The sequence below is a fragment of the Prosopis cineraria genome, unplaced genomic scaffold, assembly GCF_029017545.1.
Source record: "Prosopis cineraria cultivar Desert tree isolate PC_DT_omini unplaced genomic scaffold, ASM2901754v1 PC13, whole genome shotgun sequence".
Lineage (NCBI taxonomy): Eukaryota > Viridiplantae > Streptophyta > Magnoliopsida > Fabales > Fabaceae > Prosopis > Prosopis cineraria.
In genome coordinates, this window is record NW_026555344.1 from 3840676 (window position 1) to 3865009 (window position 24334).

At 32.1% G+C, this 24334-nt stretch overlaps 2 protein-coding genes across 2 annotated transcripts; one reads left to right on the forward strand and one right to left on the reverse strand.

Moving 5' to 3' along the window:
- Positions 1-6428: 6428 nt before the first annotated feature.
- LOC129290282 (uncharacterized) lies at positions 6429-7595 on the forward strand. The gene is made up of 3 exons (XM_054927006.1): positions 6429-6703; positions 6826-6947; positions 7113-7595. The coding sequence occupies exons 1-3, from the start codon at positions 6545-6547 to the stop codon at positions 7246-7248; spliced, it is 417 nt and encodes a 138-aa protein (XP_054782981.1). The 5' UTR covers positions 6429-6544; the 3' UTR covers positions 7249-7595.
- A 580-nt stretch (positions 7596-8175) lies between these two features.
- Positions 8176-20161, reverse strand: LOC129290281 (1-phosphatidylinositol-3-phosphate 5-kinase FAB1B-like). Its single transcript, XM_054927005.1, has 11 exons — positions 18533-20161; positions 17339-18070; positions 15972-16125; positions 15503-15847; positions 14323-15225; positions 13899-14230; positions 13015-13138; positions 12775-12945; positions 10280-11812; positions 9025-9291; positions 8176-8920 (listed from the first exon to the last, which is right to left on the reverse strand). Exons 1-11 carry the CDS (start codon positions 19150-19152, stop codon positions 8603-8605), a joined length of 5499 nt encoding a protein of 1832 aa, XP_054782980.1. The 5' UTR covers positions 19153-20161; the 3' UTR covers positions 8176-8602.
- Between the last annotated feature and the right edge of the window lie 4173 nt (positions 20162-24334).

Consider the following 24334-nt stretch of genomic DNA (forward strand, 5'->3'; position numbering starts at 1 on the left):
ACTTATTCAGCCCAAATATATGATATTTTTTAAGGTAACGGGATAAAAATATTCTTAAAGTAATTAGCTACAGACACCTAATATCTTAAAGTAATAAAAAAAATAAAAATACCCATAACATACATGGATGAGTACGAAAGTAATCAGACCGTCAACTTTGACTATTAAATACTGACTGTACATGCCACGTGTCAGTCTTTATTGAGGTGGACTAAAAAAGAGGCAGAAATACTCACAAAGTTTTCGGTCAGGAGTAAAGATACCCACAACGTTATCAGAGTTGGTGCAAAAGTGATCAATCCATTCAATCCCTTAAATGTTGACCATTTAGCTGACACCTAAGTATAAGTTGACTATTTTTTCACTGATGTAGACAAAAAATATTCCTAGATAAAATTTTCTAAAAGTTAATGGGTTATTGTATGAATATCATGTGAGAAAATGTAATTTTGATTTAATATCAAATTAAATTACTTGTTTCTTTGCAGCAGAGAGAACATTATTTGAAACTTTTGAATCTATTGTAAATGCAATTGCTTAAGGTTATGATAATATTTTTAAGCTAGATATGCTTAGTCTCGATCTTTGATTTTGAACAACCTATCTCACTATGTTAAATCTCATGTTTTGCAGACAAGAAAAATGAGTGGAGAGGGAGAAAGGAAAGGAACGAGACACGTGGTGATGGAAAGAAATCATATAGCATTGATTTTGACAAAATGGTCACTATTGCACCTACTAAAGTGACATTATAAGTATTTATATAATGATTAATCAACATCTATAAAAATTCATCTTTAAATATTTTTTGTCTACATCAATAAAAAATAGTCAATTTTTGCTTAGGCATCAATTAAACAGTCAACATTTAAGAAATTGGATGTATTGATCATTTTTGCACCAATTCTGATAATGTTATGGATATTTTTGCTTTTGACTGATGACTTCTTGAGTATTTTTGCCTCTTTTTTTAGTCTACGTCAGTAAAGATTGACACGTGGCATGCACAGTCAGCATTTAATGGTCAAAGTTGACGGCGTTAGGTTAAATTTAACGATTTAGTTACTTTTGCACCCATCCATATAACGTTATGGGTATTTTTACCCTTTTCGTCACTTTAGAATATTGGGTGCTTATGGCTGACTATTTTGTGAGTATTTTTGTCCGTTTACCCTACTTTTTATGTATACATTGTAAAGATTAAAAAAATAGTTAAAAATGATTTGTATCATTAAAATGATAAAAAAATTATCATTATTTCTTAAGATTATCCTCCAATTTAAATCAATTTATTTTATTGTAGAAAAAAAATATTTTTATTAGTTTTAATTTTTTATTATATAATGCCTCTTTACTATACAATTAATACCGGTATTCATGAAAAAGAAGACTTTAATTAATGCTATTAATTTTTTGCAAAAAGATCCTAATTAATTAATTAATCAATATAATTTGTTTTCTTATTTCACATATAACTAAAGTAGATTCAACCCACCATTATAATATGATACATGTATAAAAATGTTTTAAAAAATGTACATGACTGTAAACATTTTTTTTTGTTATTCATGTTATCAAATTTTAACAATATTAGTATATTTCATTCTCTCCAAATAATGAGAACTAAATTGATGAGTAAGACAAATTTAAAGAATTAAATTGATAAAAATTAAATTAATAACTGAAACAAATTTAAGAGAGTAAAAAAAGATTTCATCATCCCTTTATAATATAAATTTTTTTTGCTACATAAAGATGGACTGAATGATTGAATTTCTATTTACATCAATACTCTGTATCTTACTTTCTCTGTTAAAAAATATAAAATATTTTTAATCGAATCTCACTCTTAATAAAGTAATTACTTACTTTCAAACTAACCCTACCTTTCTATATTTACCTCTATTAAACACCTTACAGTAAATATAAATTATTCATCACTAGAAGCACTTTTAAAAAAAAGACAATGATTACATTTCAAAAGACTAAAAATATCTTATATTTTTTAACATCCAACTCCTCAAAAAATAATTTACATTTTTGAACAGAGGGAGTATCTCCTAACTATAAATACAAGACCCTAATATAATTTCTCTCTTTTATTAAAAAAATAATACAAAGGTCTATATTTTATAAAATATCTTCATATATTTTTTGATAAATGAGCAAATTATCCTTGAATTTTAGGTCAAGTAGTATCATAGACTCTAAAATTATTTATTGTGTAAATTGTTCCTTCAACTTTTAAAAATAGTACAATCTAACTTTTGCTCTTAACAAAAGTTAACTTTGACAATTAGTTGAAAAGAAAATTATAAAACAAAAAAACTTCAAAAATTACAAAAAAGATAAAAAAATTATAATGAAAGACCAAAAATTTTTTTTGGTCCTTTTAGACAATTTTTTAGTTTTTTTTATCATTTTATAGTTAACTAATTATGAAAGCTAACTTTTGTTAACAACTTTTATCATTTTTTAAAGTTGAGGGAATAATTTACATAATAAATAGGTTTAAGGCCTATGATGCTATTGGACCTAAAGTTTAAATAATAATTTACTCATTTATCACATATTTTTTGAACTTCTTAAAAATAATAAAACAATAAAGGTAATTATATAAGCATGTCCTCTCAAGTCAAAATTAATAACTTGAGAATTAACGTTTTATTTCCTTACTAGAATATAATAGAATAAAATGAATTAAAAAAATCAAGATAAAAATAAACTCAATTGCCTTCCTCTCATAATAAACATGATAAAACTTATTAATATATATTATAAATATGAAAATTATCATATCATTTAAAAATCTCATGAATTAAATTACTCTCCCATTTTGATTGTACTCAGTTATTCTCTTTGATCATCTTATTTTTATCTTTATTTTTAAAAAAATTAATCATTTAGTCCTTATACTTTTGACGCAATTGTAATTTAATCCTTAAACTTTAACTCATTCTAACTTAATCTTTATAGTTTTAACTCAATTGTAATTCAGTCCCTAAACTTTATGTCTTGCAATTCAATCCCTATAGTTTCAACCAGTTTTAATATTTATAAATATTAAAAGTGTTTAATAATTTAGAATATTAGTAATAAATTTTAACATAATTCTAATCTTTATAATTTTATTACTAATATTATAAATATTAGGGAGAATTACATCCAAGTTTCACACAAAAAAATTAATTACTATAAGGTCTATTGATAATTAATTAAGGAGATTGACAACACAATTAATTAGTAATCTTCTTAGTTCAGTTGTCAATGGAACTTGATGTAATTAATTTCTTTATGTGGGGCTTCAATGTAATTCTCTCTAAGTATTAAAATTTTAAGATATTATAAATATTAAAATTTTAGTATTTAATAATTTAAAATATTAGTAATAAATTTTAACATAATTCTAATCTTTATAATTTTATTACTAATATTATAAATATTAAAAGTTCAACATATTATAAATATTAAAAGTGTAAAATATTATAATTTTAATCTTTTAATATTTAAATAAATATTAAAAGTTTAAAATATTTCTAATATTTATAATTTTATTTTTTTAAAATATTAGAATTAATATTTAAGTGATTGAAACTATGTGGACTAAATTGTGAAAGAAATAGTTTAAGAACTGTGTTATAACCGAATTAAAATTATAAAAACTAAGGTACAATGAATTAAAGTTCAGGGATTGAGTTACAATTGAATTAAAACTATATGAACTAAATGATTAATTTTTTTAATCAATTTCATTTCATTCTATTATAGTAAATAAACGTGACCTAGGATATATAATCTTATTTTTACCTAAGATATATAATCTTAGAATGTGATTTAAGCCTTTTTTTTAAATTTTGATCATTTTCAAATTAAACAATCATGATTTTTAACTGTATTTACATCTAGAAAAGACATGATTGAAATAAAATTCAAGAGATTTGGCCTGACTATATTTCCTAGCCTCTCAATAAGTGACCAAAACTCGACATGTCATGGAATGAGAACTTTTCTATTAAAAAATATAAAATATTTTAATAGAATCTTATCCATAATAAAGTAATTACTTATTTTTAAATCAATCTTATCTTTTTATATTTATTTATATTTAATACTTCCTCTGTTTCTATATGAAAGAGAAACTATCATTTTTATAAGCAAAATTATACTTTTCAAAAAGCATTTATTGCAAACTTTTTAAATTACTCTTCATAATTTTATCATTTATAGTCATAAGAGACAATTAATGAAGGCATAAGAGACAATTAATGAAGACTTGATTAATACAAATAATGAATGATATTGTAGTCCAATTCTTTTATTTACAAACACAATTAATATAATTAATCAATTTTTTTAAATTGTGCCATTCAATTTTTTTTCTCCTACAAATAAAAATGGAGGGAATATAGTGTTTCATCATAAAATAAATATAAAATAATTTATCAATAAGGATATTTTATAAAAAACATAGTAATCACATTTTAAAAAGTTAAAAATATTTTATATTTTTAAACATTCAATCTTTAAAAAATATTTTATATTTTTTAATAAAGGAATTAGACTAAAGTGAAATTAAAGCATCACATCTTATGATAAATTGTCGGCTTCAGAATTAAATATAATCTCAATACGTACGTAGTGCCCATTTTAATATTTATGTTTTATTATCTAAATTATATATATCAAATGGTCTAGTTTCCTAGCTACCCTATTTGAATCTAAAGAAATATAACCAAAACCTAACCACTAATTTTTCTCAACATCTCAGGAAGCGACCAAAACTCAACACATCCCATAAGTTAAAAAATATAAAGTATTTTTTTAAGAGATTAAATATCAAAAAATATAAAGTATTTTTACAAAACCAACGATTACTTGACTTCTGTATGCTTTGAACCAACTAGATCAACTGATTGATTAGATTCAACATCGGTGTTACGGTATATATAACTGTGAAAATTGTTTTTATGCTCATCCACTTATATTTAAAACTGTGAATTGGGAAGATGCGCCGGAGATAATTGAGATTCTTTGTGTGTTTTTCCTTCGGATAGAAAAAAGAATCTTGCTCTTAATATTGTGTGTGTGTGTCCACTCTTACTTATCATCAGAACTATTTTAATGTGCAATTATTGCGTTGGGTTTGCAAATTTCGTTTTACTTAATTCCAAGTCAACTACTCTTCTTCCTCCTCTGCAATGACTTCGGAGTATTATTATAGGTCAAGCATGCGACATTTTCCAATTTAATTTCCTATATATAATTTCATAATTAATATTAAAATCTCCCATAAACCTGCACGTTCACCTTTTGGGGGGATAATTTTTTAAATTAAAACAAATATTTTAATTATTGGATAAAATTTATTGTTATTTACATTCGGTAAGAAAAATTGTAAAAATATATATATACACCTATATATAAAATATAATATAAAATTATAAAAAGCATTCAAACAAATAACAATAAATTATTTATAAATCGTAAAATTATAAACTCCTTATAAAACACAATCTCACATTCTAGCTCCTTAATGTCGTTTGATCATTCAAACAAATTCAACTTACATATTTAGGCTTTAATTATATTTTATGCATTTATCATGCTCATTATGCAGTGATTTATTTGGAACTATACAATAGTCAAATGGAGGAAGAGCTACTTTATGGAATTTTATTATTCACATCAAATTAAAAAAATGCTTTTATATTTAAATTTGAATATATATATTTATTACAATCAATTGATTTTAAATCATATTAAAAAATTTAATTAAAAATACATTTTGATAAAGTATTTTTAATATTAGTGTTCATATCACTGATAAATTGCTCTAATAATTGTTCACAAAAAAATTGCACTAAATGATTTCGAAATTAAGTCAGATATGAATAAAAATAGTTTAATATACTCTCCTTGGACCTAATATATAGATCATTGGGTAGGTTTTATATATTTTTAATCATATTTTTATTTTATTATATCCAACTTAATTAATGATGGTATTTTGAATAAGTCAAATATTATACTTATTTTATTTAAGGTTACAATTCAAAATATGTGAAAATTTTTAGAAAATTAAGATTTTAACAAACTTTTTTTATAAATGTAAATTAGTTAATAATGACTTATATTATAGGTTAGAGGAAGTAATTTTAAATTTATCCTAATATTCAAACAATAAAGATAATAAAAGATTGTTAAAAAAAACCTTATAATTCATAATATATTATCAATATCAGCAACTTATAAATATAATCTAGTATATAATTATGCGTCCAAAAACTAGGTTCAACGCCAACAACAAAGAAGGTAGCAGATAAGTAACTTAGGCCCCACATGACTAATCTAATATACATGATTAGACATCAATAATTGAATTTATTATAGTATGATCTAAGCAAACCCCAGAAATAAAAATACTGTCAGCTTGAAGTGATATCAATATTCCTCAGAACTAGTTTCCTGTATCGATAGAGCTCCATAAGAATAGACTTATTCCTCCTGTTGTTTCTTCTTCTTTCTCTTGTAGAATCAGATACTGATGATGGCTATTTTCTGTGCTTGTTCAACTCAAATTCCAGTTCAGAAATCTGGGTCATTCCTAAAGATTGCAAGCAAGGATTTGAAGTCCAAGCGCAGCTCTGTCCCACTGAAAAGAACATCATTTGCACGGAGGATCAGAGCTTCCATCAAAAACAAGGTCAATATCTTGCTTTCATCTCTCTCACTCTTATCCAAGCTGAAGAATTTGGATCCATGAAAGAGATCAGAAACATGGGTCTATGAATTTTTTTACTCATTGAAGTGGACTATGTCCAACAGGTATATGAGGATCTATCTGAGGGCATAGTTTGCTACCGAGATGAAAATGGGGAAATAATCTGTGAAGGGTACGATGAAGGACCTCGTCTTCAACGAACTTCAAAGCCACCTTACCATCTAAGGTAAAGTGATTCAATGAAGAAATTCAACGGCCTCTTAACAAGTTTAGTTATTTTCCATCAGATTTTACCTCTGATTCTAGCTAGATGATTCATTACTTAAATTATCATATATATAACTTGTCTATCTAAGGAGATTTTTTTTTTTTTTCCTTTCTGGGGATTCAGAGATGTTGAGATCAGAGAAATTCTTCAACAAAACTGGATAAAGATAGTGAAAGGGGAAGAAGTGAATCATCCAGAAGATGAAGGTGTTTTGCTGCAAGAAGACCTAAACTGCAATGGTTTCAACTCATTCTGCTAAACATTTCCAACTTACTTTGTCAAATATCAAAGCCTAAGGTCTCAGAGCAGCAGTGACCGAGGGAGGGAGGTGGGTGGGGCCCATGGCTCCACAAGTTTTCAATTTTTCTTTTTTGTCAGTATTATATAAGTAATATACATTTCCCCTCCCCTCCAAAAAACAAAATTATACAAACTTTGTGCTATATATATATATATGCTTTTTAAGTTCTTGCTCCACCACTGGTCAGCAGCATCATGTATCAGAAAGGCATAAGAGACTGTTAATGGTGAATCAAGAACTTGTGAAGTGGTTTTTTTCCCTTGTAAAGTTGTACAGGCTCATATGGCAATGCTTTTCTCTTCCAATCAGCTTTATGCTAGTATTCTAGATTATCCGATAGAGAAAAAGATAAAGATGACGATGATGACTTCCTAATCACAAGGCAATAAATTTGTCTGACTTTCCATTTTTAATATCCAAATAGCACTAATTGAAAAAACAATGCTAAAGAACAGAACAAGCTGCGAAGGACAAGGCAAATACATGGAAGACAAAAGCTTCTTCAAATAAACAAGCTAAAGTTTGTGATCTAGAGAGTGGTCTTGGTTCTTTTCCTCCTCCTCCTCCTCCTTTTTTTTTTTCCGTCAAGGACAAAATAATCCCAAAAGAGATAGGACTCTACTAACTTCTTAGTTTTGTAGGGAAATCAAATTCCGGAAACCGGAAAACATAATTAATGGCACCAATGTATCCAACCAGTTCAAATCTTACTTAGAAGTAAACCTCAAAGCCAAGGAACTTCTAACTAAAAGGAGAAAGAATAATTGAAATTGGTCCCCTGTTCAGGGCTCTGTCATGTGGCTTTTATCAGTAATAATGAAGAAATGGTATTGTAATAATTAAGAGTGATATTACCATTTTGTCGCTGACATAATTGAACAAATATTTGAGGAAAAGAAGAGGAAAATAAATTGCCAAAGTGTCTGATACAAGGGTAATTGCCTACTAAAGGCTAGGCAGATCCTGGTAATTACATTGAGATCTGAAACAGTGTAAACTGATGGTCCAAACAAATCGAAATGGTGTATAAATTATGATGCTAAATACATGAATAAAAATTTTTTGTACAGAGTTTCATCCAGAGGTCATCAAATATTTCAACCCCAGATACGCATCCTGTATTTTCTAACAGCCTTTTCTTTGTTTATCTTCCAACAAGTAATTCACAAATGTTTCACTTACAAAATTACAAATGAAAGGAAAAAAATTCCTATGAAAATTAAGGGACAAAGAAAGGAAAAGAGAAAATGATATGGGGGAGCTGATTTACCACATGGGAAGAAAAAACTTAAAGGAACCAGGCATCAAAGAATCATCTAGGTGAATTCTTGGGTTGTGTGTTCTCTTCATATACATCAGACTGGGATTTATTACGTGCGGGAGGCCACTGATCAGGAAGCATGAGAAAATAAGTGGCCATTGCTTTCCTGAACCTTTTCTTATATTGGTCGGGTGATATCACAGTTGGAGATGAGTTTCTGGACCCTCCCAGTATGCCAGAAGCTTTCGCCCACGTTTCAAGATGCTTGTCCCAGGTATACTGTCTCATGAAGTCAATGATTCCAAGAATTAACTCATGTTTCTCATCATCCACCCCAAGAAGTAACGAGTAATCCATTACGTCAATTGACTGCAGAATAGCAGCACATATACATGAAAAATGTGGATTAAATTATTTGCAATACACAAGGGAAAACAGACCATAACGAAAAGATATAAAGTCCTGAAACTTACAGCAAGGAAAGCAGTGTCATTCCAGACAGCTCTCTCCAACAGCCGTTTACCCTTGTTGCTCACAAAAATGGGGGAAGTTGGCATTGCTTCGATCAAGTTCTGGTCCAGCAGAACATTGTTACTCCCACTAGAATCCGGATTATACCGAGACCTGGCAGATCCTTTGAGATCATAAAGCCGTGTCACGTTCCTCCTAAATAGAAGATTCTCCATAACCAGAACGTCCATCCTTGATTCTTTCCCTCCTTTAGGATGCTTTGACTTGACCTTTTCAAGATAAACCCAATAGCAGATGAAGTTATGAAGATCATATGTAGTTAAGCGGAGCAAAATTCAGGATTATCTAGCACCAATCCAATGATCAATAAACTTCAAGACATGATTTATAGCATTGTCCTTCTCATTTCCCCACGATAATCCCTTGTTTGTATTTGGAAAAAAAGGCTAAGAAATTTCAATGTGGAAGGATAGCAATTTTTAATGCTACTACAACTTCATCAATATAAACATTATATTAGAATTCTGTGTGAAATAATGAAACCAAGTTAGAATCTTATTTCAAACTACTGCCCGAGAGATAAAAAACATGGTTGTATAACTTGAGTTGTATGGTTGTTCTGACTTCAAAGATAAGTACTGCTTAATACTAAAACTGGTCGCTGCAGAAGATGAAATGCAAAACTCAGTGACACACGTAACTGTGTAAGAAGAAATAATAGCTAATAAAAGAATAGTGATTAGATCTATGTTAGTTAAGATCTGTCAGAAGTCAAGTAACCAGCAAGAATATCATATGGTCATTATCAAGGGAACTGCACTTTTTGCAAGCAAGTTTAAAATAAAATCGCTTTGTCATTAAACCATAAGGAGACGAAAAAAACCTCTACTACTATGTCTTAAGACTTTACATAAGCAAAGCAACCTTCAAACCTTGATCAAGTAAATCAAAACTTTGTTGCATACGACTATATGAATGCTTCATTAATATTCATCCAATCCACAGCATGTAAAAACAGGAATGAAAAATATATCCAGTATTGGTGTGCTGTTCCATGAGATGTAATTGAATTGTTTACTACAAAAACCTTAGAAAAAGATTGAAGGCCATTAATCCATTTAACAAGGCTATATCCAACCTGTCCTTCTTGATGCCCAATAAAGTCTCATCTCAAACCTTAGACTTGAAAGTATTCAACAAAACCTATAAAAACACTTACTTAGGAGGTTCAAAACTTGAGGCTCTAAGAACAAGTACCTGGTATATCCCCAGAATCTTTGCCAGGCATGTTGGGCTTCCAGAGTGTATTGATTCAGAAAGGTACTTAAAGTATTCAGGAGCAAATTTAATAAATGACTCGAGCTCCGTTTTTGTGACTTGTTTGATGATAAATCGATCATCCAAAGTTTTTGCAAAGAATACATTGCTCTTTCCTCCTTGAGCTCCCCATTTCTTACACCGACTAAGAGACCTTATATACTCTAGCTCCGAAGAACAACAAACCCTTCTTAAGGCTTCAAACCACTTTGCATAGTAACAAGTCACCGTATGTTTCACTTTACCAAGGGGACCATCTTCTCCAAAGGAAACTTTGATATGCATAGACTTTGTACATAACAGAGGATCAAATGTTGATGCATTACGAGACCCAGACATGGATGTTTTCATGTCATCTGTTAACGCCAAACCTTTCAGAAATTGAAAAGTTGAATCATCAGCACAATGAAATGCTTGGAAGTTGCTTAAGTCAGAAAAATATGATGACGCCTTGGAGTCACCCCCATCTTTTGGTCTTTTTTCATCATCAATCAATTGGACATGATAGTCCCGAGACATTAAGGCATAGGAAATTATACTTGTGGGTTCATCATCATATACTGGAATTACAGTGTCATTAACACCAATTGGCAGAAGCAGTCTTGCCCCTCGTTGGAGTTCCAGCTTCCAGAAGGATGACGATACATAAACAGGATGGTCATCTAGAGTATCAAACTTCTGTGTACTGCCTAAAAAGTTCTTGTCAAACGAAGGGTACAAGTTTAAGAAGGGAATTGCTAACCAGCTTAAAGAATCTTCCACGTCATCAAGGCTCTTAGAAGCAGAATATAAATTTTTGGACTCATTCTGGTCTTCCGCATGATCCTCTAGACTGGACGCTTCTCTCTTTCTACTGGTAATCAAAGAATCTGCTGCAGTTGTATCAGCAGTAACAGAAGTAATGTCCTTTGGCAACACAGATCCTAAGTGGTTTTCTCCTGTCCATTTTGCATCAAGGGTATCAGATAGGCTAGGCATGTTAAGAAGCTGCCCATCGGAGTGGGTTCTGAGAACACCTAAGCCAAGGTCTGAATGGTCTGATTGAGCATTTATGGAATCGCTGATTGAACGATAAGGTTGGCCCTCTTTCTCATAATTAGAACTTTTGGCTGCGTCCAATTCTTCATGAAATGCATCAGATTGGGAAATGTCGTTATCAACTCCTCTACGCAGGTCAGGGTTATCATTAGGCTTTGAGCCCACAAGTATAGAGTCATAATCATTGTAGCCTCTTTCTGGCACAAGGGCATCAATAGTCTGGTTTTCAGTAATGTGCCTCTCCTTGTCATCTGAGACTGAGCTTCTCATACCACTTTGCTTGCTGGTATTAACTAACTTAGCTGTATGGTCAAGGCGGCGGTCCCACACAAAAGATTGGAAAAGTAACTGTCTCCTCAAACGATAGATTTCAAGAATGTCAATTCCTGGTTGGTCCTTCCCCCTTTCGTGATTCAAAATTTTTTGAAGTTCCTCCTATGAGAACAAAGGGGGGGAGGAGAAAAATGTAAATACAAACTGTCAAGTATATGGTATTTACATGCTGGTCCATTTATTTAAAAAAAAAACAATTAAATAAAACTTCTGTAAATTTGAAATGCTGGGATAAAATTGCAGATGACAAAAAATACGGACAGCATGGTAAGATATGATCCCAAAATGATAAGAGGTTTCTGTTAACACATGCAACCAAAGGACGAGAAAATAATGAAAACATATCAACAGATACCAGGGATGCGCTTTCTAAGCATTAACACGAAAGCAAGTTGGGGGAAGGAAATGTTGACAATGAACTTGATATAGACATTATGCATAAATTAATACACTCAATTTGATTGGCTCCATTCCCTTTCACTTTCACTTCAAGCACAAGGCAAAGACAATCTAATTAATCTCAAAGCGAATGAAAAATGGGACAAAGTGCCAACTTATAATTCTCAAAAGCTTAATATACTTTATTTCTTTTCTTCTCTTTCCTATAGGAGTTTAATATATTCCTACCAACTTGTTTGTAGAAGAAAGTAACATGATCCAGCTTGCTCTATATGCTGATGGGCACCAGTGGTTAAGGAATATTCTAGAAGGACTAAGCAGACGATGTACGCAATAAGGCAGTGAGAAGGTAGTTATGGGTGGGGCGATTATGTTATGTGAAAGAAGATGGACGAATTTTGAGATGCTTTTGTTGGGAAGTTGCTAGCATCTTGAAGGCTTAGAACTATCGGCCATTGTCTGTGATTTTCTACAGTATTTTAACATACTGGTTGATTGCTTCTTTTCGCTGTTTTAATTCTGTCGGTTCTGGCATTTTTCATATAAATTTCTAGAGCATTTGATGGGGTTCCTTCATTTACACAAACTAGTGATAATAAAGTTAACAATTATAAAAGGTCCTGGACAATGCTTTAAATTCACGTATTTAAAACTGGGGGCCTCACCTCGAATTCTGCTTTCTCTTTTTGCAACATTCCTTCAAGTTCAGCAACTTGGCGTCTATATTCTGATGTTTTAAGGCTGCTGCTAAGTGGCACTGAACTAGATCTTTTTTCTCCAATTTGACTAACAGCATTGAGCACTTCAGAAAATAAAAGCTCTGCCCGGTTAATCACCTGTTACAACCAGAAATTAGGTCCCCTATCACAGCCAAATTTTAAGATCTAAGACGGTTAATATTGAACCTCATCTGTCTCTTTCTGAATCCACTCCTGAATCCCACTGTCAAAAACCAGTTCGTGTGGGGGAAGGTATACAGAATGAAGGTCAATTGATGCATACCGAAAACAAGCAACCATATTCCCAAATCTGCACAAGAAAAATCACAGCACTAAGAGATAAAGAAAAGTATGAGTTTAATGAACTAATGAATCTCACCATTTGAAATACACTTATGGTGTGTTTGGATTAATGAGGATTTGGATTCGAACCAAATCCCTCATTTGGATACACAAAAATTTATGATTGAATCCTTTTTAAATTATAATTCTATTGTAATTTCAAATTCCTTCCACACCCTAGTCATTGGAAATTCTAATCACCTCAAACATTTTATTCTCTTCACATTTTCACTATTGATATTTCTATGACTCTCATATATTTTCTCATCTCTTGTTGATTAAAAAATAAAAATAAACTCGAATATCAGTTCATCGCTCTTCTACATTTAAAATTTTTTAATTATTCAAACAGATGATTTTAAATACATGGATTTCAAGTGTAAGATTTGAAATGCAAGATTTTAAATCTAAAATCCAAATCCATCAATCGAAACGCTACCTAAAACTACAGAAAAATGGTAATCTTGAATGGCCAAAATAAGACAAGCAAGAATTGTTTTCACAAAGATGTATCAGACGCAGATGGAGCTCTAAAAGGTTACCAACGACTGAATCTATTAAAACTGTCAATCAGGATAATCATTAACCAAAAGGGATATTTTCAGTTCAAACATTGGTTATTCACAAAGGCCACAGACGTAGTCTTGCTTTACACATTTTTAAAAAGCTCAAACTTGGGACAGTTATTGGTATACTTCATATATGAGAAATAAAAATAAGGTAATCACCCATAAAAACGAAGACTATCTCTGTGTAAAGAGTGGCCACAGCTTGCCACCCTGCTTGCTGCAGCATGGTTTGAGAAACTGAGCTCCAAAAATTTCCCAAATGATAAACCCCAAGCAGCATCAGACATTACTATTCTCTGTGTAGCAGGAGGATAACCATTGACTCTTGGACACCGCAAGCATCGGTGCCACATCCAGATCTTTCCATCCCTTTCACCAGGTAGCAAAATTTCGGATAATTTTTTAACTGCTATGGTGAGGGTTCCCTGACGATGAGTATAACATTGGACATGTGCTTCTGAAGGCATTTCACAAGAACTGCACCTATAGCTCTGAATAACAATGAAGTTTACCATGTTTCAGAATCATTGTGTTAAATTTAACAACAAAGACATTCACAATTATTCATGTATTAAAAACCAACCTGATCAAATAAATGATCCCTAAGAAAACGGCCCAAGGGTTTGTCAAAGTTGCCATAATATTTAATTCGAAATAGATGAGACTTCTCACATACAGTTCCCTTCCAAACACACCGGGAGGACACGGACACTAAAATGCTTTGATGGTCAGAAAGCGATGTTGAGAACTCTTCTTTTAGAGATAGTGGATCTTCATTCACGAACTCTTGCCCTTTGGAATGGTTTCGAACATCTTCTGGAGATAGCAGCTCTGAATCACTTAGTTGGCTCTTGCAGACTTCACTGTGGCCATTTTGAGGAGTGTCTGTTACAATGCCATTGTTTAGTTTCTCCAAAATCATACAGCCATCTTCATTAGTATGATCATTCATGGCTGAAAAAGAGTTGCTCATCACAGAAGTTTCAGGACCTAGAGATATTTTGTGATCCACTTCATTTCTTTCTTTACAAGGATGAAGGGTTTTGTCATAACAATCTGGAATTGTATTTCCGGAAAAAGTGGCAGAAGAGTAAGAAGCAATTGAGTGACTAACACTTGAACCAAGTTCCCCAGATAGAGAAGGGTCACAAGCCAAAAAGGGTTCTGTTCTGAAAACCAATGAGGCTAAATCAGCAACTGTACTCCTTGGGGCTCTCTGTAGTTCAGTGTTAGGTTCAGGTTCCTGAGACTTTTCATTGCCAGGAATGGTGAGGCCAAGCACTGTTGAGATGGACCCATCTACGCTTGGTGGGCTATGCGGAAGTGCCACAGTTATTGGACTTTTCAATGGAAGTTCTGGCAGGGAGGCTCCTTCATCGGCAAGAAAAGATGTTTCTAGAGCCAAATGGTAAGCAGCAAAAAATCCATACTGAATGACATGCTTCACCTTCTTCAATTCATCTTTATCAGAACCTCTTAGTAAAATCTGCCAGAGCAGAAATTCATTATGTAATTGAACATTTCCTACAAGAATAAAGACTATTGCTGGGCTATAAGAAATGACATCTAAACAATAGCAAAAAAGGTACTATGATATTTTATTGCATAAATTATTCAAAAGAAAACGGACATGGCAGTTATACCTATGTTGACACAGGAATTATCTGAGTTATGTTTAGTATCCCTATCCCACAAATTCCCTTACTTGTTCGTAATATCATATTGCAATCATCCATATATATATATATATATATAGGACTTACCGTGCAACCCAATGGTTTTGGACAGCCTTCAAAAAACATCAATGTCTTGACAGTTTTCTTCCTGTCCTGACTAGCACTACCATGATCTTCAAGAAACTTTTCTACATGAAACTTCTCACAATAGCCCAACTTCGGTGAAGAGAGATGATCAATTGAAGGTGCTATTTGAGCACCTGAACAGCGTGCTATACGGTCCAAAAGTGGCCTCTTAACATTGAGGACAAGAGATATGTTATTCTCAAGAAGATATTCTTGTGCATATCGAGAAACTGATTTCTCTACCAAAAGGACATCAGGATCGTGAACAGCTATTTTGGCCACTGCCATCTTGAGATGGTCCATTTCCTAGATAACACAAGGGAAAGCCCATCAACATAAACTAAAATCTGTTTAAAATTGTATACATATCAGTCTGTGTACTACCAACCAAGCAGCAGCCTAAACTAACAAAATGGTGAACTATCACAACCTGCTGCAACAGTGTATCTACACTGGACAAAAGGTTGGTAACTCGCTGGTACTCTAGAGCTCCTCCAAGGATCAACAAGCGAGGATTGTATACTTTGGATGTCATTCGCCGATGAGCCACATTTTTCTTGCAAACAACTCCTTTAACCACAACACTGGAAGATCATAAAATCCAAGCAGTAAGGTAAAAGAGAAATGAGACTGAAGCATTTGAAAGTGCATTTTGATCCATGCTACAGTTTAACAAAATAAGCTGAGAATATATTTTTTCAAGCTAACCCAAGTGATGGTTGTTTCATGTTTAACTTAATTAAAATCACTTTCTTTAAGCTTAAACAAACAGGCCTTAAAATGAGAAAAGATGCAATTAAATGTCAACTTAGCATTTTGTGAGGATTCAGCAACAACTGAAAGAAAACTCAATACGTACATGGAAGTTGTTACTAATTCCTAAGTCCCACATGTGTGTTTGGTTGGAGGAGAAAGGAGGGGAGGGGAGATTTTAATGAGTTTAATTTTTAAAAAATGGAGAAGTTTGGTTTAAGGCTTGTTGTTGTTGTTGTTGTTGAAGTGTGGTTTAAAGCTTTCAATTAATTTTTCTTACTCTTTTATATTACATATTCTCTTTATTAAAATTTTATAACCCCACTTGTCAATTTCTTTTAAATCCAACGCATTAAAATCTCCCCTGCCCTCCATTCTCCTCCAACCGAACAGGGGGGTACAGGATGAAGAAAGAGAAAGATACATGATAGGCACAATAGTGAAAACTTTGTGGTCTTCAGATTCCAGAGACAAGTTTCTGTTTGACCTTATCACAATTCCTCCATGTCTTTTGCCAAGCAAAATGTATATCCAGCCACACAGATCATAAAATTTGAGTCATCTGAATTTTTTCAATTTTTTTTCTCAATAACTGATGAAGATTCCTGAATATTATTCTGCAAGTTATGTCTGTCTCCCATGATTCATTTCCCCCTCAAAAGATAGTAACATCCAAGAATGATAATGAGCAAAACATAACAAAAAGGAAAAAAGAAGAAGAAGAAGCAGGGGAGGGTTTCAATCAACCCAAACTACAACCACATTTACAAGGAAAATACACAAGAAACAAGAAATTTGTGAATGAAGAACAATGTTTCTCCATGATATTTTAGTTTAACTAATTTATGGAAGGTTTTTTTGCACACCAAGACACAATTTGGGTGCCTGCCTATTCATATGCACATGACCTTGGGATGGTTTCCATCTTTTGATATCTTGAAACCCACTACCAGATGACATCCAGATTATGAATTGATTTAAAAGTACACGAGACATCACTAAATGGAGTTAAACATGAATAATCATATAGATTGTAGCATTTACCTCTCGCAGGGACTCCCATTTGCTATGCATTTCACTTTCACATATCCACCAGGATCCATTCCTCCACTTTTGCTCATATCTGGTTTAAGTAGAGAAGCAGCCTCCCAAGACAGAGATGTAACGATCTCCAACCAACTATTTTTGTGATTGTCTTCAACAGGTAGATTCTCAACCTGTAACAGCTGGGATATCAAGGCCCTAAAATGCCCACCAACAACATTCTTCAGGGCTTTCTTATGCTCTTCACTTAATCTGTCCCTATGGCGAGACTCCCCACTTCCAAAACTACTTGAAGAACGTAAGTACCCCCACTCTCCTGCAGCATTCACATCACCGTCGTCGTCGTCATCAAATAAACCAGCTTCTTGATCATCTTCTTCAGTTTCTGGCTCCGGAGGGAGCCAGAGAATTCCATTATTTTCAAAATCTACAGGTTCAACATCAACATCCTCTGAAACATAAAAAGATGAAGGTGCTTCACTTTCATCACCAATATCATGTCCATCTTCATGTTTTCCAATGGATGGGTATTCTTCCAAAGCCTGTCCGTCAAAACTTTGGTGTGTTGGATTGCTGCAGCTGTCTCCACCAGAATGCAGGTCTTGTGAGCCATCCATGTTGCTTGTTCCGTTTAATATGACTTGATCATTGTAGCCATTCAAATGAGGACAATGCCTAACTTTAGAATCTGGTTTGTAAACACGGTACTCTTCCTCCTCCTCATCATCAGTCCTGAGGCAAGACAAAAGTATTTAATCCATGAAAATCAAAATAAATTAATACATGTTTTCCTCTTTTTCCAAAGCAGCAACGCAGCACCAGTCATGGAATAAATACTTGCCAAATACAAAGCTTTTATGCTGATGAGAAACGCAAGTAATAGATATATTACTAAGAAATCTATCAAAGATTACCACGTACATCTTCAGATCCTTTACCTCTTGTCGAGTCTAACCCAATCTCAAATACATGCTTATGTTATCAGCCTGCCCAACTTAATTCCATGAATATGCAATTACTACACACACACACACACACACACACACACAGTGTTATAATGCTGTCTTTGAATTTTTCATGGATAGAAGGAAAGATATGATCAATTACAATTATAGCATGTCTGGGTAAAGAAAGCTGAAGATAAGTGATCATGTGAAAATTATATCTGCCAGTGAACCTAAGAGACTAATATACCTTAACATTGAGAATCCATATTGCTCATGTGATGCATTCCCTAAGTCTGCTTCACGATCACTGCACCTTCTTAGTGTCGAGACACCTTCCTTATCAATGCCTTCAACTGTCATGGATGATTGATGCAGGCTCAAATCAGAACCCTGCTGTGATTGTTGACAAGGATCAATGGAATAAGGGATGGAGCAAAAAGTGTTTGTACTATTATTAGCAGTTCCAAACGAATTGATGCTTATTGAGCTTGAAGTTGACAGTGAAGCGCTGTGATCCTGGTTGAAAACCTGAATCTCTTTCTCACAAGCAACTGTACCCTGCTCCCATTGCTCGAAACAATAATTGCAAGCCCGAACCTTTTCCTGCTCTTCCCAAGGATTCCTTTGGCAGCTAGACGGAGCTGGAACTGAGTTTGTTGTACACTTGGCACAGAAAATGCGTCCACAAAGACGACAATGATGTCTGCGATTAATTAAGTTGAACTGTGAATCACACTGATAACATACCCTGCAACTCTGGTCAGGCATCCAAAAAACCTTTGACACGTTATCTGGACCGGGTTTCCAGGGATTCCAAGACTTGATGATACTGACAAGCTCAGAGAAAGTCTTCTCTGGAGAATCCATTGACAAATAATCCTGCTTCTTTGTTCATTATGATAAGCCCATCCTATTCCGTTTACACCATGTTTGGGCTAGAACATTCAACCACAGTCAAGACCTAGAAACTGAACAGGAATGAATTCAATCCTGTAGATCTCAAGTAACAGCCACCAAAACTTCAAAGGAAATCCCAATGAATCCAAAATTCAATTTCTAGATCCACGAACAATCCCCAATGTCGTTGGAGCAGTTATTGGCTGACTCTGTCCAAAATGAAACTTCTTCAACCATTCAACAGTTGGACAAATCAACAGTCACCTCAGCAAACGAAATTATACTCCTCTTTCAGCCCAACAAATTCAGTGATCACAAATTTATCAACATCATAGAATATAGACAACAGGTAAACTATCGCTATCAAACAAACCACGACAAATTAAACGATGGGCGCAAAATCACTGAATTGAAGTTAAAAGCTCAAAGCTGCATGAAATCTTTTTTTTTCTTATTGCGTATGAATTCTTGTCAAGAAATTTACCATTTACCAATCAAACTCACTACCGTTGTCCTGGTGATCAAGCAGATATTTCAAGCAGAGTCCTCACGAATGATGATTAGGATTCCCGATAAATTGATATACAAGACCTTCTTCAGTTTAAATAAAGGGCCTAAAACAATATTTGCGTCGCCTACTTAGCACAGACCCTGTACAGGAAAAAGCTCGAACAGAGACGGGAACCAGGGAGACAGAGGGTAAGCTGTAGGTAAAATCAGAGAAGCAAACAGCGAGCGAGAAACGAGCCGTTTCAGATTCAATCATCGTGAACTTCAATTATGGATCATGATCATTCACCAAACAGCTCCTTCCAAGTGATCCATCCTCAAATTATTACGCAGAAGAATCAACTAATCAGAGATTTAGGCGAAGAATTATAAAACCTCTGGTGGTGAAATCGTCCCTGGCACAAAGTTACTATTGATTATGGAAGCTGGGCAACATTTCTCGGTCTTCTTCTCTCTTGTCCCATTGGAAGCTAGTAGCCTTTTTGGTTTCGCTTTTTTTTTATCTTATTGTGACCCAGATTGTGACTTGTGGAAAGTGTCTGCTTGGGAAATTTAAAAATTTAAGATTTCAATTCACACATAATTTATCAAATTAATTATAATAAAAATTAAAAAATGTTAATACGTCAGTGTGAATCATCCATCACGATATATGTTATCATCATCCCCATCCCCATCCCCATCCCCATCCCCAATGCATAAAAATTCTGTGACAAACAGCAAAATTATAAATTTATGCCTTATTCAATAAAATATATCAATTCATGGAGTGCACGAGAGGAATGAGGCCACTTTTTCCTTTCATTTAAAAATAATAATAATATTAGTTTTGTTATTTCTCAAAAAAAGGAGAATAAAAAACAAACCACCAAGCAGACAAGTGCTGAAAGAGGGTCATAAAATTGGATGGTTATTTTGAGTATCAAGGGAATTATTTGGCATTAAATTTTTTTCGCAAGATAATTATAATGTCTTTAAAGATAAATGATAACTTCATAACAGAAAATGATCATTTTCATAAACTAGGATGATTAAAATAATAAAGGAAATGATTATTTTCATTTCTCATCATTTATGAAATGAAATTGAAAAATATAAGTAGTCATTTCCTACTCTATTTTAAGCACTCACTTAAAGAAATTAATCTTGGCCAAAAAAAAAAAGCAAAAGAAAGTAGTTATTTATTGTTTTGAAGTTGTCATTATTTGAAAGAATTATTATAGTCATTTTGTGGACAAAAACTAATGTCAAACAAGTTTTGGGAGATTTTAAAATAATTACCTTGTTTTGCAGTTTTTTTTTTTTGGGGGGGTCATCTGCCTATTTGGGTTGAATGTATTTGTCTCTTCTTAAAATCATCACGTATTTTTCTTAGAAAAACCTCTTCTGACATTGAGAATATTAAAAAGACTAATGTTTAATTTAAATCAACACGATTAATAAATTTAAAATACCATATATCAATAACACTGTGATATCATAGATTATATATCGTCAAGGCGTCAAGTATATTTTTTGCTAAAAAAATATTCATTTGAAAAAAATTAAAAGAAATCCTACAGCCAGAGTATCTTCCTAACATTTTTTATGTTATATCAATGAATGTTTCCTTTAAAACATTATAAAAATTAAAAAGGCAAAGAAAACAACTCATTATACCACTCATGGTTTCTTGAAAATAACTGTTAACTATGTTGATAATGCATTTGATATTAAATATCTTATTGAATGAAATAATTAAATTAAATCTAATGTGTGGGAGGGATGTGGTAGATGAAATAAAAAAATGAATTTGAAAATTTAGCATATGGTAATTATATGAATTATTGTTTTTCATTTTGGCATATCTATTAAATGTTTCACAATTTTAAGCATTTTTAATCATAATAAGTTTTTTAAACTTTGATTTTGTTCAAATAACTTTTTCAGCAAGTTATTTTTTATCATTAAAATTATTAATTTACACACAAATATTTATTTGAAAATAACTTGAAATTTATTAATTAATTATTGAATCAAACAAATAAGAAATAACTATAATTTAAAATTTTAACAGGTTTCATGTATTTTAAATTACATAAGTATCAAGTTGTTAAAATTTTCTTTTCCATGATTCCTTATTTTTTGAGCGTTTTTATCTCTGTGTACTAAATTTTACGGTAAGAAGCATCACAAATTTTTTACGTGTTAATTAGAAAAGAAAAATTTATTTATTTAATTCTGAAAATCAATTAAAACAACATTAAATTACTTTACATTATTATTTAAGATCGGAGGAGTGGACGCGTGGGTTGACAAAGTTGGAGGCGCCGTTTTTTTTTTGGTACAATGAGGCTCGGTTTTGTTTGGCACATTGAGGCATGTGCCCGGCAGCAATTACACAGTGTATTGGGAGATGTGGAGATAAATTTATCCGTTATACTCAGAAAATCTCGGATTTAAGCTTTAAATATATGGTAATGATTAAATTCTCAATAAAAAATATACTATTTAAGAAGGTGCCAGCAAACTGTTAATAGTATTGGTCTTGATCCAAGCCTACAAGTGTGCACTTTTTTTTTTTTTCCCCAATCCCCAATTGAAGAAAAATTGCCGTTTAGTTGTCAATATTTGTTTTTTAATGTTATCCAACACCAAAAGCGCGTAAACGGCGCGAACAGCGGTTCAACTCAGCCGTGGTTGACCACAGACATTCGGAAAACCGGCGTTAGCATTATCAAGGAAAAGAGCGACGTCATTGTTATCAATTTATTATTATTAAATTAGTTTCGTGTGTCGGCCCGATAGTAGTGCTTTTTAAGGTTTTCATTTTTGGTTTCGGACACCATCAGTCCATCATTGTCATGGCAATTCGCTGACTCGGGGAACAAGACTCGGTTTTCCTTTACCCCTGGCCCTTGATAACAGAAGCAGTAGATTCTAATATCCTCTTTTCCTGTTGACCAACATATTTTGTAAATAACAAAGAAACTGTAAAAATCCATCACAAGTATATTTTGTGCATATGTGTATAATGAATCTATAAAAAGAATAATGAGTTGTGATCACGGGCGTGACATGTTACATTATACTCTTTGATTTGTTTTGGTACTGTTTATAAGACAATTCAATAATTATTATATTTATTTTTATCTTTTTATTAATATTAAATGCTGTCAATGTTATTAAATGTTATATTATAATTTTTGTTTAAAGTATGTACATTTAAGATGGCTCAAGTTGAAAACTTTTGAATATTTAGATAGAGTTAATGACATTTAAATATTTTTTTATTGTGATAAAAATATTAAAAGTAGCTTATAAATAAACTAATAATAATATTACCCCATGATACAAAGGCTTCACCATTTGTTAAATCCAAAGCCTAATTTTCTTAAGGAGAAAAAAAAAAAGAAAGACATCTCTTTTATCTTTCTTTGCATACCTTCTATCTCAATTTTAAAATACCTTTAGAACAAATTTGTCATCCTAAAATATAAAATAATTTAACAAGAATAAGATCTCTTTAATGATGTTTTTCAAGCCTTGCTTTTTTCAAATTATAAGATACCTTTAAGAAAAATTTGGTATTTAAAATACAAGATACTTTAAAGAGATTAAGTTTTTATTAAATAACCATGTTCCCATGTTAACCTCTCTATTTAAGTTTTGTCCCCATCTTTTTTAATATATTGAATGAAGAGGTTTTTTGAAGTTTATATTTTTATTTTAAAAAATAAGATTTATAACTATATCTAATGAGATTTATTGGTATGTGAGATCTTGTTTAAAAGTATATTATAGTTTAAGATGAAGGAATATTACCTTTTTACTATATTCTCTCTTTTTAATATTGTTTTAAAAATGAAGTACTAAATGAAAGATGTCTTTACAAGTATGTCTTATTCTTCTTCTTCTTTTTTTTAAATAAAGTTGTGAAGCACATTTAATAAATTTCATTAGTATGTATTACTTTTTTTAAAAAATGTCTTATAAATTAAGACAAAAGAAGTATAAAATACAAATCCTTATACATAAAGCTGAAAATATAAGTCAAATTATATGGGTTGATTCAAATACCCTATTATAAAAGTCGGGCCGGTTGGGCAAAATACTAACCCATACAAAAATAGATCTTTTTTGGCCCAAACAAGGCTACTCATAACCTTAAATAAATTAAATTTAATGGGTTAGGATTGACCCATTTAAATCACATTTTTATAAAGAATAAAATTAAATTAAAAAAATAAAACATGGGGGAAGTTTTAACACCAATATCTCGCAAGACAAGCAAATTTTGAAATAATACATGGAAAGCAATCCTATGAATATTTAACATCAAAGGCAATTTTGTTAAAAGTATCTATAGAAGTTAGAAATGAGGAGTAGAAGAAGCAAGGAAGCTGGTAGCTTAACCAGTTACAATGAGAAGGCAACAGTTGGACTTTGGTGGGTATGAGAAAAGCAACAACATAGTTGGATGGCAAAAACGATCATTTCCAGCTGTGCTCGGATTTTATTATTATTATCATTTTGGTGATGAACTTCGATTCTGGAATGCATTGTGGTGGATACTGACAAAGACAAGCACGCAATCTCGTGAAGCCGGTGATTTGGATAGAGGCTTCATTATTACTATTATTATTTGCTTAAAAACCAAACA

Excerpts from the sequence above, each read along its gene's own strand:
- LOC129290282 (XM_054927006.1), top strand. The coding sequence starts at position 6,545 with ATGATGGCTATTTTCTGTGCTTGTTCAACTCAAATTCCAGTTCAGAAA. Across the intron at positions 6,704-6,825 it reads GAGCTTCCATCAAAAACAAG|GTATATGAGGATCTATCTGA; the intron begins GTCAATATCTTG and ends TATGTCCAACAG. Across the intron at positions 6,948-7,112 it reads AAGCCACCTTACCATCTAAG|AGATGTTGAGATCAGAGAAA; the intron begins GTAAAGTGATTC and ends CTGGGGATTCAG.
- LOC129290281 (XM_054927005.1), bottom strand. The coding sequence starts at position 19,152 with ATGGATTCTCCAGAGAAGACTTTCTCTGAGCTTGTCAGTATCATCAAG. Across the intron at positions 14,231-14,322 it reads GGGATCATTTATTTGATCAG|AGCTATAGGTGCAGTTCTTG; the intron begins GTTGGTTTTTAA and ends ATTGTTATTCAG. Across the intron at positions 13,139-13,898 it reads GATAGTCTTCGTTTTTATGG|ATTTGGGAATATGGTTGCTT; the intron begins GTGATTACCTTA and ends TTTCTTGTGCAG.